The sequence below is a fragment of the Musca domestica genome, unplaced genomic scaffold (genome assembly GCF_030504385.1).
Source record: "Musca domestica strain aabys unplaced genomic scaffold, Musca_domestica.polishedcontigs.V.1.1 2, whole genome shotgun sequence".
In the NCBI taxonomy this organism is placed as follows: domain Eukaryota; kingdom Metazoa; phylum Arthropoda; class Insecta; order Diptera; family Muscidae; genus Musca; species Musca domestica.
In genome coordinates, this window is record NW_026712249.1 from 4,166,386 (window position 1) to 4,184,285 (window position 17,900).

The window sequence follows — 17,900 nt, forward strand, 5'->3', positions numbered from 1 at the left end:
TGTCTATAGAGACGACCTCTGGCTCGTCTTTAAAGACGAACTCCGAGCTCGTCCATAAAGACGTCATTTTAGTCTATGAAGCCGACCATTCAGCTAGACTATAAAAAAAATACTTTTCAGCTCGTCTATGGAAACAATTTCGTCTATATAGACCAGGATCAGTTCCCTTGTAACGATACTTCTAAGTTTTAAATATTTCCTCATTTTTCTCTCAAATTTGTTTTAATTTTCGAATTCTTTCTCTGATATCCTGCATGTTCCATTCTTCCTTTAATCTTCTCTTTGAAGTTGGATAGAATCCTTCTTAGGATGTCTCTGTACAATTTTGTAGTTTTTTGCTCCTTACAAAGGATAAGGTTTTAATCGCTTCTCGGTACAGTCGCGACAATTTACTGGCAATGACATGTTGCAGGACAAAGTTCTCATGGCATGCTACGTCTGTGTCTGGTTTAAACTACAAACTAACGAAATAATTATTGTAAAATGGCAATGCGACGACAACAACAGCAGCAAAATTACATTGACCTTGTGACAATGTGAGTGAGATGGTGGCGTAGACAAATTAAAAACAAATAAAAAATTAAAAATTTATATTAATTTGTGGGTTTTGAAAATATTCCATGACCAATTGCACAAATGGTGGGACAGCGTGGCGTATACGTGGCAATGTAATTCATTCGCACTGGTGTACCTAATTCTAGATGTATTTTTTTCCTAACAATTGCTGACGATTGCAAATGTGTTGCGTTTGGAGATGTGTGTTCAGTGTCTCTGGAACAATTGAATTGGACTTCTAAAAACCTATTCGCTTTTAAGATTTATTCGGTACGTTCTCCATTTTTTTAAATGAGTTTTTTTTCTCTTCTCTATGTAGAATTGTATTAAACTCCCAAAGGATTACATCCAGAATTCCTTGTTAATTCCCATTTATTTTTCGATTGACTCAAATCCAGTCTATTTAACCACAAAATAATTTCCATGTCATCTAAACAGCAACCACATGCCACTACATATTTTGGCCAGTACACCCTTCCAGTCGTTCAACTCTTGCCTTTCTTTGCCTTATTTTATTTATTCATTCATTCGATTATTTTCGTATTTATTCGTATTGCTGAACATTAACATCGTATTTACATTTTTACTTATTTTATTATAATATCTTTTCTGTTGTTGTTGATGATTGTTGTTATTATTATTATTATTTATTTACATGACATTTCCTCATCCTCGAACAATAGGTTTTGTTGTTGTTGTTGCAGCAGTTTGCTATTATTTTCGACCAGAAAGAACGCACATTTACACATATTGTTTGCGACAACAATTGTATGCGTGTTGTTAAATAAATTTATAGGTTTGATAATTTGTAAATAATTCTGAGGATGACACTGGCAGGTTTGTGAAAGGGAGCTACTTTCTTCATTATGTTGTAATCCCTCTTGTCTCTTTGGATAAAATATATTTTAGAAACTTTCGAAGCCGAACTAGCGATGTCCATCTGCTTTTCTGTCTTCTGGAGGCAATAATCGCAATTTAGACAAAATGTATCGAAACATTTTTGATCATACTTAGGTCGAGCTCAAAGATTGCAAATATATTTCCGATACCACCCTCTCAAAAGTTGAAAATTTGCTAAAAACTTGATATATCTCGCATAAAGCTAAAGGAACTTCGAACTTTTACGGAGCAATATTTTAATCCCGCTAACTTAAGTTCCGAATATAGACACTGTCGGTCAACTCTTTCTTGTTTACCTCTCCCCACAAATACAACATTTACGACCATAATTCCCGTAAAACGTCCGAATATATCCTTTAATATTAGATATAGAGCAATATTAGTCCACCCCTTCTGGTACCTTCCCAGTTTATTGAAAAAACTAATCTAAATAACTAATAACTATTCTGTAGTGTCCATACTTAGTATATCAAAATATTTGTACCAAGATTAGACTATATACAAAAATGGACATTGGTCCATTCCTTTTGGTAGTTCTTCCACAATGGGTTAAAGTTAATAAATAATTGAAATATGTAAAATTATTTATAGTTTTTCTACAAATTTCGTGCATCAGAATATTCTTTTTAATATGAGATAAGTTGTGCATATGCAATATATATTGTATCATATTTTCAATACTTACTCAACAAATGGATAAAAGTTTAACAATTCCGAATCCCATATAAATTGGAAAGACTGTTGATGATCCATACTTTGAACATCATAATATTTTTGTCTTATCCATTGAGTCTTGAATTAAAAAAGTCAAAAACATACGGCTCAAGAATTATGAACTTAAAAGAAATTAAAATATTTACTCTTCAAAAATTATATTTTGTTTTTGTAGTTGGTTTTCTGAGGGTCTTCTGACAATAACGTGGAAAAAATAATAAACCATCTGACCAAAAGTTATGAATTTAAGATATATTTTCAAGACTTCCATACCAAGAAACGTACATTATTTGCAAAAATTTGTTAAAAACATGATTTTGAGGAATCTTTTTCAAGGACCTCCTTTCCAAAATTCGTTGAATTTAAAGAAAATATTAGTAAGTCATTTTGACTCAAAATTTTGGTTTCTTTAAGAAAAATTGTCAAGGTCTTTATTAGAAAAATTTGTCCTTTTCTCAAGGACCTCAATGTCCAAATATTGTGTACTTATAAAACATTTTTATGTATCTTCTGACAAAGAAACCTACTTTTTTAAGAAAAATGTTCAAATGTCCCATGGCCAAAACTCCTGAAGTTTTCTTTTTTAATAAATAAAATAAAATAATGAATAAATATTGTGGATTTTTTAAGAAAATTTGTTAAGGACCTACTGAGAAAAAAAAAATTGGAAATTTGGAAGATCTTGAATTTAAAATATCAAATACATCCTCCCAATAAACATGGATTTTTTTAAGAATTTTTTTTAAGGCCATCCTGAGTATTTTTTATGAAAATATTTTTATGACATCCCGGACCAAATTCTTGTATTAAAATTATATATTTTCTTATTTTAAGGTCATCCTAAGCAAATAAAGTTGAGTTTTAAGGACATATAGATTTATGGACCATATAGATTTATGGACATTCTGACCAAAAATCTTTGATTTTTTGTAATTTTTTTCCTCATCCTGATCAAAATTAGTGGATTTGATTAATGTTCATGAACCCATATTGTGGATTTTTTTTTTCAATTTTTCACATTTCGTGGTTAAAAATAAAAAATTGTAGATATTCTACTACTAACCAAATATTGTGTATTTTTTAGGAATTCTCTCCAAGGTGATCTAGATGAAAAATCGTGGATTGTGTTTTGAGAATTTTCTTTAAGGTCATCCTGAATATTTTTATGAAAATATTTTTGGGAAATCCTGGCCCAAATTCTTGGATTTTAAAAAATAAGCATATCTTTTAAGTTTCGTGGCCGAAAAGAAGATGTCTTGGATTTTCAATGACCATCGAGCCAAAAATTGTGTTTTTTAGAAAATATCTTCAAGGATCTCCAGACCAGATATCGTGAATTGTTTTTAGTAAATTTTATCTAAGACATTTTTAAGAAACTGTTTCCAAACCTCCACTTTTTAAATCAAGAAGCTACAAATCACAAAAATATTTTTAAGGACAAAAGGTCTTAGATTGTTTATGAAAAAAATAGGACATCCTGGCCCAAATTCTTGGATTTAAAAATATATATATTTTAAGGGCATCCTAACTAAATATAAGGAAAAATCTTATGTTGTTTAACATATTAATTTAAGGATATTTTGACTAAAAATCTTTTTTTTTTTGAAAGAATTTTTTTAACCCATCCTGACCAAAATTCCTGAATTTAAACCATTTTTTTTTTCAAGGACATCATTTGACCACTTTTTTAAGGATATGACCACCTGTTCTTGATTTTTAAACATATTTTTTAAATTTCTTGGTCAAAAAAATCGTTCATGTTTATAGAACTTCTTATCAAAATCAAAAATCGTGAATTGTCTTTGGAGAATTTTGATTAGGGCATTTCAATAGCTCCAGATCAAAATTGTGGATATTTAAAAAATCAAAAAGCTCCAAGCCAGGAACCATTTTTAAAGAAAAAAGTTTTCGATTTTTCAGAAAAAATATCCTGATCACAAATCATGGATTTTTAAGATATTTCTGAAGACTCTCTGACATAAAATCCTTTTTTTTAAGAAAAGTTTTCAAGAACATTCTGAACAAACATCAAAAATGTTTTCAAGGACATCCTGATCAAAAATCGGCGATTTTGTACGAAATCGTTTTTAATAACTTTAATTTTAAGGACATCTTGAACAAATATCGTGTATTATTCAAATAATCATTTTAAGAAACTCTGACCAAAAAAATCCTGGATTTTTAAACAATTTTTTTAAGAACCTTCTTGGTTTTCGGTGAAGATGAAATTGAAAACTGGAATCTAGTGAAGACCCATTCATTAATCATTGTGCACCGCTTTCCGCCATTGGTTAAGCGCTTCATAAGGCATATTAGATGGTATTTTAGAGGCTAGACGAAGATCAATTTTGGAAAGTTCCATTCATGCGTACATAATTAGACGAATGCATATTTTTTAAAATATCCCGACTAAGAATAGTGGATTTTAAAACGCTCTCAAGGACATACTGGTCAGAAGTCATAAATTTCCTGACCAAAAAATATTGATTTCTTAAGACATTTTTGAAAATTTATAAAAATTATGAAAATTGAATAAAAACATTTTTTTGGGAAATTTTTGAAAATTTCGTTGGCAGGAAAAATAGGAGGTATATCATATAATGGAAGCTCTTCGTATTACATTTTCTTCGAATCCAAAATCTACTTAACTTTGACACTTTGAAGGTCGGGTATAGAGGCTGTTACTCTTTTACTTCCCCTTCTCTGTCGACCTGTTGGTTTCACCTGATCTCTAAATCAGCAACCCCACTGAAGATTTTGTGGCCGTGACCTATCTGGAGAATGATATCTGCTGTACGGTATCGTGTCCATCAAAAATAGGTCGGTAATACTAGTAGCAAGAGAAAATGCTCTCATGGCCTCGTCTAAAGCCGTTACATTGCTAATTATTGCCACTTGTGATCTGCCATTCATTCCGTTTGGTAAGAGTCTTCAGCAGGAGTGAATAAATCAAATACGTGTTTTGAATTCGATGCGACTCAAAATAGTGTAGGAATATTAAAAAATTCCTACGATTGTATCATCGTTATAATTACTTCAATGCTTTCAATCTGGATTTGAAATCAAACCCTGAACTCCCATTTCCACATTTCAATCACTGCGCATTGTCTGTTTCAAGGTGAATTAATGTTTATTTTTATTCAAAAATTTAAAAATCAAACATTGTTAATGAACTTTACATAATTACATGTTTGATTAGGCTCTGGGAAATAACGAAGCTGGAAAATCGTCAGTAGCGGTGGAGGTAGTGCCATGTCCGTGGTCATATGAAAGACATCTGCGATGGGGCCAAGTATTTTCACATTGTTTCGATTATCGTGTAATGAGGCAACCAACCACCCACTACCTTGCAACACGACATACGTTCGAAGACAATGATTTTCATTGAATTCAGTTTTGGATTTTCCTTTGGATTTAAGTTCTCTGCCTCGACCCCTCCACCCCCACCCCGACTGCCTGATATAATGCTCACACATTGTGTTCATAGAGAAATATTCACATTTAAATATTTAATAATTATTGAACATATTTAATGACATTCGATGTGGATTGCCCGGGGATTCCTCCTACGCTGCCGCCCCCACCTCAACTCGAATGACATTGAAAAATATTTGTAATGAAAATTCTTAATTTTATTTCGTTTCTTTCTTTTCGGCTTCTTTCGTTGCAGGCCATCAGTGTACGCTAAACATCCACCACATGGAGTATCCTCTGGAACTGGATTATCTTGATGGGATTCCAATAAAGATTTCGCAGAAACGTAGACGTGAGCCACCGCTGAAGCCAAGACCACCGGGAAAAGTAATAACGAGTCAATCCGAGTGACAACTTAATTTGCCTCAGCGCATTCAAAAAGAAAATCGAAACCAAAGCTGTTAATTCAAAACGACGACAAATAACAAAGAAGTGCTAAAATTTTGAATTACAAAACGCCAGTTAAACGCCAAGACTTTGAGAAAAGCCAGTGAAATAGCAAATCGGTACTATAAAGTGCACTTATATACAACAACAACAATAACTATATTCTCCTCATCTTTGTTAACGATATTAACGTGGCTGTTATAAATTTTGTATGTGTATGTGTACGTGTGCGTGTGTGTGTGTGTTTTTACGTATTTATCTATAAGACACCGTTAATTGTTAAGTGTTAACTTCGTATCTCGTTAATCGTAGCCATAAGTCAACAACGGGCCCCTTTGCCGGCCCCCTCTCTATTTTGGATTAACCCTTATTTTGTGTGTTACTCTCAACGCTCAAATTTATGTTGTCCGAACTTCTAACCTGGATCAAGACCACCTTCAACCCCCGACACAAAAACAGAATGGGAACAAAGACACAACCTCAGATGCACAATGGTAAGTGAGCGAGCCTCGGCTGTTTGTTTTAATTAAATTATTTACATTGACAATATATATATGTTTGACCGCAACTGTATGTGATATTTTGAACTTTGACATTTTATATATGTCGAAATAATTGTTATTTCCCTTTATACTGAGTGGGTGAAGTTGGAGATGTGAATTGAAAATGAGTTGGAATTAAAATGTAGAATTATGGAAGGTCTGACCCATTACAGGTCTTTTCTTGGTATAAGACCTGTTGAAGGTCTTCTTTCCATAGAATACTTTCTCTCAATGATATTTTCTCCAAAAAAGGTCGAGTAAAGATAATTTCTCTATAGAAGACTTGTGAAAAGCCTTCTCTCCCTAGAAAACGTATTGAAGGTTTTGGTGCCATAGAAGACCTCTCAGAGTTCCTCTTTCCATAGAAGATCTATTAAAGGTCTTCATTTTATGAAAGTCCTATTTAAGTTGTTTTCCCTCCATAGAAATCCTTCCAAAAACCTGCTCTTCTTAGAAACATGTTGAAGGTCGTTTCTCCATTGAAGACTCTTTTAATGTTTTCTGTCCATAGAAGACCTGCAAAAGGCCTTTTCTACGTAGAACTACTGTTTACAACCATCTTTATTGTTAAAAGCATTCTCTCCTTTGAAGATATGTTAATGATCTTATTTCCTTTGGATAATTTTTAAGGTCTTCTCTTTTTAGAGGACCACTTAAGATCCCCTCTCTGTAGAAACGCTGTTAAACATCTTCTCTTCATAAAAAATCTGCTAAGAAGGTCTGTTAGAGGTCTTCTCTCTGTTATAGGGCTTTACCATGAAGAAGATCTCTAAGAGGTCTTCTTTCATAATTTAATCCATCTTGCTATAAGATCTAAACTTTCTTCAAAGAAGATGAACTTCTATCCAGAGATATGTAAATGTTAAAATTTTACTGGAATTCAAGCGTGAAAGTGTGATTTCTTTATATTTGGCTGGAGAACCACAAGTGGCTATAGTTGGATCACTCCAGCATTTAAATGTGAATAAATCTTTTGTGTCTCGTACCATTGCTCGTTACCGTAATACTGGTAGCGTAGCCCAACGTCAAAGAAGTGGACGGAAGAAAACAGCAACATCAGCAGAAATGGTTTGAAAAGTAAAGAAGCGACTTGATCGAAACCCGCGTCGCAGAGGCCGAAAATGGCTCGTGAGGTGAAGATATAGTAATATTCCATTCGTCAAATATTGAAAAATGAGCTCGGGGTAAAGCCATTGAAATTCCAAAAAGTTCAAGAACTTACACTGCAATAGAAAGAAAATAGACTCAAAAGAGCTAAAGAGTTGCTTCGTTTGGCCGAAAGTGTTGAACTGCCGAATTTGGTTTTCTTCGATGATAAAAAATTCGTTGTCCAGCCAAAGAGGTCAGCTGAAAATGTGCCCCTTCGGTTGTCCACCAGAATTCAAGCGCCGGCCATGGTGATGGTATGGGCCGCCGATTCGCGAAAATATTCCTGAGGGTGTATTAAAGCTAAACCTACTAAACCTACTCTAAAATTTGATGCTATTTCCAACAATTTTTGCTTTTATTCAATGAAATTAAAAAAGATAAAAAATATGGCATTTGATTTTGTTGCAGTTTTTTTATCACCCTGCATGTAGCAAGTTGAAAGGAATATTTAGATACAACAAGTTCTAAGTATTGTAAATTGTGGCCCTTTGGGGGTATTATGGTTATGTTATATATCACCTTCACAACAGATCTTGTATTAGCAAAAATGGTTGTATGTGTGAAATTTAAAGAGAGTTGGATGAATATTTCGCTTTCTGTGAGCGTTTCGTTTTTCAAAATCTTGAACCTTATGTGGGGGAGGTATTAAGAGAAATGGTCCGATCTCTAAAAAGATATTGTGTTGATAGAAATATTGAGATATGCTTCATGGAAGGATATTCAAAATGTTTACCCTTTGTGGTGGTACTTCATCTTGACATCAGACTTTGGGCCAATAAAAAAAAAATTGTGATGTGTTTAATTTGAAGAGAACCGGATGCTTATTTCGGATTTTATGATCGTTTTGATTAATCAAAAGTTTGACCCTTTGTGGGGCAGGTACCAGAAGGAATAATCCGATCTCTACCATCTTTATAAAAGATCTTATGTTGATAGAAATATTGAGATTTGCCAAGTCTGAATGGAATCTGATGTTAATTTTGCGCTTTATGAGCTTCATGGATATTAACAATTTTGACCTCTTGTGGGGAAGGTACCAGAAGGAGTGGACCGATATATCCCATCTTCACAGCAGAACTTGGGTTAATAAAAAATATTGTGATGTGTGTAATTTGAAGACAATCGGACCCTTACAACTCATATTATAAGAGTTATAATTATTCAGATTTTGATCTTTTGTGGGGGAAGTACTTGATGGAGTGGACCAATATTGTCCATTTTCACACCTGACCTAGCACTGACGAAAATATTAGGATTTGCAATGTTGGGGCAAAATCGGATGATACTTTCCCTTTCTCTGCAGAAAATATATTTTTTAAAAATTTCGACCTGTGGTGGGGCAGGCACCAGTAGGAGTGTACCGATATTGTCCATCTCCGAATTCGATCTAAGTTTGACAAAAATATTACGATGTACCAAGTTTGGACCAAACTCCCTTCAAGAGTTATCATGCGCACCAGCCAGACAGACAGACGGACGGATGTCGCTAGATCGACTCTAAATGTTCTGAAACGGATTTGGTCCAAAGAGACCTAAGGTCTAAAATCTTTATTTCGACTAGGCACGTTTTGACCTATTAAATTATATATACACTCTCTAGTCATATGGTTGAGGGTATAACAAGTAAAAAATCCGTAAGTTCGCCTGGGCCGAACTTTGAATACTCTCCACCATTTGAAACGAATTTGGTAATTTTCAAAAAAAAAAAAAAATAAATAAATAAATAAAATAAAATCCTTTAAAAATTCTAATAAAAACTTAAAAACACCGAATGTAGCCGTTATATTGGGGCTATACGAAGACGTGGACCTGCATAGACAATTTTCTGTATTAGGCTGTAATAACCATTACGAACAAATTTGGGGGCTATACCAAAAAGTGGGCCTACCTATAATTTAAAGCTCTATCTTTAATTTTGCGAAGTATTGAGTTAAGCCTGAGAAAGTAAAACCCGTTTAGGATTTTGATCTACTAACCGAATATTATTACCTCCACTTAAGATTTGAATGACCATGACTCGAAAATTGTCGCGCAGTGTTATTGGCAATGCAGGATGTATGCATTTGTAATTATTTTTGGGATTATGGCAAGGTAGAGGTTATGTGGAATTTATTGCTTGTAACGCAATTCTGCAACGTATCTCGCCGAAAAAAAATATGGAATTTGAAATCATTTTTATCGTATCATAAAAAATATTTTTTAAGAGCATCAATTAAAAGATATATTTAATCGCTTGACATAATTATAATAATTTCAACTGAAATTGCTTTGTTCCCAAAAAAAGACCAATCAATATAGCGAACTTTGCATTAATATTCAGGCCTTAATCAGAGAATTTCCCACATGGACGAGAAAAACCTAACAATTATTTTCTACTTAAAAGCTAAGTTAACAACAACCACAATAATAGCAAAAAATGAAATATTAATATAACCGGTACATTATGTAATTGCGTTCGAGATAAAAATCTTGAAACCATAACCGGTCTCATCGATTTGTTTTGCCGCAGCCGCAAATAGAGCAAATCTGTCTGTTTTAGGAAAATCTGTCCCATGGAATAATTAAACAACAATAATACAGATCATTTAACGTCATTAGGGGTCGAGTTACATTTGCTTGGGTTTGGAATTGAATCAGTGCCAATATATATCTATAGACTATAATCAAGCCTACAAACACACGCACACTCTCATGTACACATTTTTTAATACTTTTATGACAAATTCAATCAATATTTAAACTTTTAAAGTAAACAACAGAACTAATAACAGGAAATGTGAATTATATACTTACATACATTTGTACTCGTATATACCAAGTTTATATGTAAATCACAGTGACGAGAACAACAACAACACTAGCTTGGTTTATTAAAGTTTTATTTTATTGGATATTTGAAAACATATTTGCAAATTGCTGACAAATATGTTTACATTGGTTATTCAAAGAAAGAAAAAAAACTATTACAGGGTTGCCACGAACTAGGCATTTGGTTACAGGGGCCCTTGTAAATGTAAGAGATTCTTAGGTAGTTATAAGCAAGGCTAAAATGGTTTTGTCTTAAACACCTCTATGGTTACGAAGGGTATATATTTATGTGTTGTGCTCCTGTAATTCTTTGGCAGTAAAAACCTAGCAAAATAGAGAAATATTACATTCGCTCTGAGAGAATTGAAAAAATAACCCAGAAAGTATGGGAAGGGAAATGAAATTAAAATCTCAATGTTAGATGACAATTCTTCAAAATGAACATTTCGGGCAATCAAAAGTTGCCAGCCGTGTTACTATTTAAAAAAAAATTAAAATTCGAAATCCCAAACAGGTGTCCCATTATAAAGACCCATTGTCTGTGCTTAAAATAATGCAAAGCGTGGTGAGATGATAAATAAGATCATTCTTTTCGGTACCACCTAAATAGGCGGAAGAGAGTATGCGTGTTGACCTACACTTCGGATATTATTATCTTCTATATATATAAAAATCAATTGTTGTTTGTTGGTAATGGAATCAGTTGAGAACGGCTGGACCGATTTGCATAATTTTTTGTACAAACGTTCTTCATACCCCGAGTTAGGTTTTTAAAGAAAAAAATATTGACCACGCCCACTTCTACACCCACTATTTCGATTTATCTAAAATCCTTATATTTGCCAAAATAATGAAGATATCGGGTTAAAAATTATTACACGAGATACTGTTGACTTCCCATCCAACCCTAAGTATTTATTTGGGGGCTGAGGAACTAACCACGCCTACTTTTTAATCTAAATATATCATCTATAAAGAAAGAAAATTGTGTTAGTTACTACGCTTATAACTTTAAAACCGCTGTACTGATTTTAACGGTTCATACAAATTCGGAATTGTCTCCTCTCCGAAAAAGGATAATATCCAAAAAAATCGCGTAAAATGCGATATATTAACATATTCATTTTGACTTTTGAAATGTACAATAGTAATGTTTTTTTGTATGATTTTTTTCATTTTGACTTACTTTTTCTAATGTACATTTGTATTTTATTTTTGAATTCAAATATTAATACCAATTTATTTAATTGACTTGATTTCTTGAGAACTGTTTCTGCAATCAGTGAATTGTTTCATTGTTTCTGCAATCAGTGAATATGGTAGAGCGAATTGAACATTTTGTAAAAAAAAGGATTTATATCCTTCCAGAAATTCTTCTTTAAATTTCACAATATTTTAAATCGCTTTTGCCGGTCATGATATATGACCTTCGGTTAAGGGTATAGCCCGATTTCGAGTATAGTTTACATTTTAACCATATTTTGAATACTCATTTCAGCAAAGGTTGGTAATTTGAGAAGGAATAATCCTCGCAAAAATGATTACGTTTTGGTTGACCATCAATGATTTAAGCAATTTCGGGGTCTTGGATTTTTTTTTTCATTTTTAGGTCTTTATTTGGCATCTTTGTTTTTAAGGGGGTAGAAAACCTCTTCCCATGAAATTTTCAATTTTCGGTGTAGGGTCCATCTTGGTCTTGACCACATTCATCAATTGATTTGGCTAAAAAATTGTATTTAGGCTACTCTTGGGTAGAGAATCATCTTACGAATAATTGTCCTTATAGGCATTTATTTGTGTATAGTTCCTACATTAGTGTACCTCCAACTCCACTTTCCCAAACAATGTGTTGTCAGAAAAGAAAATTTTGTATTCTATTGAATTTGTAACCCCCAAGAGAATATTGGTTGAGAACGTAGATTTGGGATGTACGTCTATATGAAATAAACTCCGAAATGTCAAACTGGGACTCATTCAGTCGGAAATTGTGACAGAAACATGAAAAAAATTACGAATATTAATTACTTTGATACTCTTTGAATTATACTATCATGAAAAATATGAACTTTATGGGGTCTCTAATGCACAATTTAAATGACAAAAATAAATAAATTCCATTCTTACGGTAATGGGTGTAGAAGAGTAATTATCTTTGACTATTCTGAATTCATTCTGCCCCTAATTATGATGTGGACTAAGGTGGAGGTGGACTAATTCCACACAGCACGGTATTCTAAACGTTGTGAATACAAATCCAAAATTACAGCTCATTTGAAGGGAAAATTTCGCTAAGCTCTTTACAATACCACAAATTAAGTTTCAACATGGGATTATTATAGAAGTTCTATATCATATAGGTTTTTAACACTCAATTAAAGCCTACGGCTGAATAATAAGATCAATAAGATCTATTCAAACTATCTAAAACCGACGGTGGGTGATTATCTTTTATAATTTTTGCCATGAATGTTTATTTCTACTTAGAAATTACTATGGAGTTGTTTTACTTATAATAAAAATTGTCCCGCTCACATAAGTCTATTCTCTATTATGCTTTAGAAAATATGCACTCAAGACTAAAAGTACTGGCCGGCAACGCGGACCGGGCCAGCTAGCACAACTATAAAAATTACCTCACGTTATTTTCATTTCTTCTGATCCCCATAAAAGGCAAACATTAAAAAAACAACACTCTGATTTTGTCCAATTTTTAAGGATGTTCTTTACAAAAATTTGTGTATTATTTAAAAATTTTCTGTTATCGATTTTTAAATGTTTGTCAAAGTCTTTCAAGAGTCTTCTCGATTCAAATTTTTAAATTTATTTAAAACGCAAAAGTTGTTTTAATTTTTTTTCCAAGGGTAAAATCGGAGGGGGTTGTTATGTAACTTTTAGCAGTATTTTCTTTCCAAATATAAATCGATGCCTTTTTTAGAGTTTTCTTTTTTAAATTTCCTTTCAATTTTTTTCAGGCGCTTCCTTTTAAATTGCATGCATTTTTTAGGAATGTGGGGTTTTTTAAAGAAATATCCCGGAAAATATCGGGACTTTTTAAAAACCATCGCGATTTATTAAGAATATATTTTTTAAAGGGTCTTTCCAGACAGAGATCGTAAATTTTTAAGAATATTTTGAAAGACTTCTCGTTACAAATTGTAAGTATTTAAAGAAATTTTGAAAATCTTGCATTAATCAAGATTATTTCTGTATGGGTTTTACGAACAAAAATTACCCATTTTTTTAAAAATATATTAAAGGTTCTTCCAAAATTAAAATCTCGAATTGTCATTGATCATTGAAAAGGTCTTCTCGGACAAAAAATCGTCGAGTTTCAAAAATATTTTTAAAAAAAATCCATAATTTTTTTTGAGGAATTCCTTGATAGAATCCGTTTTGCAAGGAAATTTAAAAAATATCCAGAAATTGTCATCGATTATTGTGCTAAAAGACTATTATTTTTTAATGTTGTCTTTTTTTAAGTATTTTGAGGTGTATAAGGAACAGCGTGGTGCATTATTTATCTATGTTTTTTAAATGTCATTGCAAAATTGAGTTCTTCAAGATATTGCTAGCGATCAGCAAATATTGCAATGCTATCAGTTTCATTTTGAAAAACATTTATCTATTCCAGAATATTCCAGACTTAAGCAATCAATTTTTTTGTGAAAACCAGAAGTCCGAAAAACACGTTCGAGTTTGAGTAAAGATTGAAACTGAAAGTCGATTAAATGAACTTCTGGTAGTAGAATAAACAAAAAGAGCTCTATTTTTGGTTTCTTTCGATTAAGGGCAGATTCTACTCTCGCCGAGCCCTCTTTTACTTTTGACCATACCGTTGTTGTATTTATATATACAGGGTAAGATAAGAAAGCTGCAAAAAGGTCAAACACCATAATTTTTACATTTTTTTTTTAATTTTTATTGAGTGAAAGCAAAAAATGTCGGAAATAGCAACAAATTTTAGAATAAGTTTAGATTTGTACGAATTGTTCACCTTTGGCACGAATTATGGCCTTCAAACGGCCAATGAAACCGTCACACGCTGCCCAAATGCTGCTCTACGGTATTTTGGTCCATTCCCGGCGAAGCGCTTGCTTAAGATGATCGACACTTTGGTATTTTTTAGTGCCAAACTTGTTTTCCAAAATATTTCAGACACAATAGTCCAACCGATTGGTACCGGAGATTTTGGTGGCCATTGTGCGCTGGAAATGAAGCGAGGAACCTCATTTTGTAACCATTCTTAGGTGGCGCGTGCTGAGTGTGATGGTGCTGAGTCCTGTTGGAAAGTCCAAGGTCTGCGGCCAAAATGTTTGCGTGCCCAAGTCTTTAATACACCCTCCAGAATATTTTCACGATAATGTTCGGCATTTATTCTGATGCCTCGGTCGATTAATACGAGCGGAGAGCGACCATCGGCTGTTATGGCGGCCCACACCATCACCATTGCCGGCGCTTAAGTTCTAGTGGCCAACCGAAGATGCACATTTTCAGATGACCTCTTTGGCAAGTAAACACGGTCTTTTTGTTTGTTTACAAACTGCTGGACAATGAATGTTTTCTCATCGGAGAACACCAAATTCGGCAGTTCACCACTTTCGGCCAAGCGAGGCAACTCTTTATCTCTTTTGAGTCTATTTTCTTTCGGTTGAAAGTTCTTGCACTTTTTGGAATTTCAATGGCTTTAACCTGAGCTCATTTTTTAATATTTGCCGAATGGAATATTGCGATATGTTCAGCTCAAGCCACAAGCCATTTTTCGGCTACTGCGGCTCAGGTTTCTATCAAGTCGGTTCTCTACTTTTCAAACCATTTCCGCTGATGCTGCTGTTTTCCTCCGCCCACTTCCTTGACCTCGGGCTACGCTTCCAGTATCACGGTAACGAGCTATGGTAATAGACACAAAAGATGTGTTCACATTTAAATGCTGTAGTGCTCTAGCGATAACCACTTGTGGGGTTCCAGCCAAATATAAAGATATCACGCTTCAATTCCATCACAAATAACTTTTTGAATTTTGAATTTTTTGAAATTTTCAAGTGTCTTCCAAATTGTGGAGGGTATAAATATTTTTTTAATATTAATAATATTTATTTATATTTTAAGGAATACACGCAAAACTCCGTGATTCCTATGTTACTTAAGGACTTTCTTGTAACACATTTAGTCGCCTTTGGGTATTAATTTCAGGTTCCATATCAGTCAACAAATCGGCTGATACTTTCTAACTTGTTTTATGACAGGAAAACGGCATTTATAATTTGCAAAGCCATTATGAAAAATTCTATACACATTACATTAAACCCGTACTACGGGAAATTCAGCAATGGAGTGTTTATGGGATTTTATTTGAACTATGTTAATGTGTCTACAATTACGCATTTATTGCAAAAATTAAAAAAAAATACCTCATACATATTTTATATTTGTTTATTTTGGAGCACCCTACATGCTGAATATTTTAACCCAATTCATCAGAGTCATAAGCGATTAATGTCGCCAGCCATGGGAATTCACTGACGTATTCTAATTCGGTCAATTACTTAACCACCGTCGTCGGACAATACATTGGTTGCTTTGTGACACCCTCAACTCGCTCGGTGTTTAGCTAACCCTCCTTGGGGATTACTCACCCACTCGCATGCTTGCTTGCTGGCTGGCTAGCTCACTCATTCAGTGGCTTGCTTAGCCATTGACTTGCTGTCTGCCGGCATAAAATACAGTGCAATGCCAGTCGTAGTCGTCGTCACTGCTGTCGGAATTTGAATTGTTATTATCATTGGGATAATGACTCATTTGCAACGATTCCCTGGTAGCTTTGTTTTGGATTAGCTCTCCTCCTCCCTCCCTCACTCTACCTCCGACTAACAGCAAGCCAAGCGATTCGCATGGCTAGTTGAGTGCTGCCTGAACAAAAAAAAAACACGTTTTCTTGAGAAATCTGTTTGAGCGCCCCAGTCCCAGTCCGGCCAGTTTGTGTGCACTGCAAATACAGTTTTATGTCTGTTAAATTTTTTAATTTGTTTGCTTTTTTCATTTCATGAATAGGCCAAGAAGCTTAGTTCACCTCTGCCCTCTCCGAAAACAAACTTTAAAGATTTTACAGTCCGCAGTGCCCTGGGAAATACATAAACATGGCAAAAACTCCATTTAATGTAGCCTTGACCCAAATTTTGTTAAATTACTTTTTTTTCGTTTTTCAAATGGAATATCATTTCAATCACTTTATGTGACCCAAATAATTTGTTCACAAACATAGTTCGCATGTACCTACATATACATACCCGCATATATATTTATTGCCCTTGCTGAATTATGTTTGAGTTCTAATTCACCATCAACCAAACGCACGACCAACCAACTAACCGACCTTACCCTTGCCATTGGCAATTGACTGACCAAATGAATGGTTGGTTACTTGAATTCATTCATTCATTCAGTCGGTCTGTCTGTCTGTCATTCATTCAATTCCGTGCATTAATTGACTTGGTTGGCTGCTCGTTTGGTTTGTCAGTTGTTCGCAGTTGGACTGCCTTCTCTTCCCAGGTCGTTCTTTGACACTTTAATGTTTATTAGGTCATGATTAATTTGTTTTTGTCATTGTTGTTGTTGCTGTTGCTGTTCTTGGTTTGGTGTGTGGAATCACGGACTAATTGACATATAGACGGCATTTTCGGCAATGTATGTTGGTGTGGTGTGAAGTTTACACAGTTCAATAACATTATTGGGCTACACTCGAAGAAAATTGTTAGTTGCAATGGGAATTTTAAGGTGAAGAGGCTTTTTTTGTGAAATTTAATGAAAACAAAAGACAAATGGTAAAATCTGATAATTTATTTTTACATTTCCTCTTTGAAGACATCTTTACCCTAGGTGTAGGAACTATATTGGCTACACAATTTTTTATATAAGATATATGCATGATTTTTCGAAATTTAAAGTTATGTGGAGTTCCTGATGGATGGGGCTGATAAATTACATTTTCTTACATATTCCAATATAGACAAAAATGTTATGGGAGTTTATGTTGAAAATGTTTAGCATTTGTGCGGGAGGTATTTAAAGTAACATCAGCCTTATCTAAATATGATGATGTGACAAGTACTACTTCAAATGAGATTTTTATATTTGAGATGGAGTGGACCATGTGTGCTCAGTATGACATTTGTGTTTTTTTTTTCGGCCAAATTTGGTTGGGAATACCAAAAGGAGTTGGTCTAAAAGGGTCTTCAAATAGGTCTAAGGGTTGGTCTTCTAAATAGGTCTATGATATAAAACAGTTATTAGATGAGATACATGTTATATCAAATGTATATACCATTCGTATCCACAAGGTTGAGGGTATAATTGGAGATGAACATTGAAACTAAT

At 33.7% G+C, this 17,900-nt stretch overlaps 1 protein-coding gene across 1 annotated transcript in view; it reads left to right on the forward strand.

The window, feature by feature from the left end:
- Positions 1–17,900, forward strand: part of LOC101899866 (phospholipid-transporting ATPase ID) — a 145,583-nt gene that overhangs the window by 29,725 nt on the left and 97,958 nt on the right. Inside the window, exons 2-3 of the mRNA XM_059121691.1 lie at positions 5,840–6,265; positions 6,343–6,524. Coding sequence (XP_058977674.1) covers positions 6,431–6,524 — 94 coding nt within the window. The 5' untranslated portion in view covers positions 5,840–6,265; positions 6,343–6,430. The remainder of the gene's footprint in view (positions 1–5,839; positions 6,266–6,342; positions 6,525–17,900) is intronic.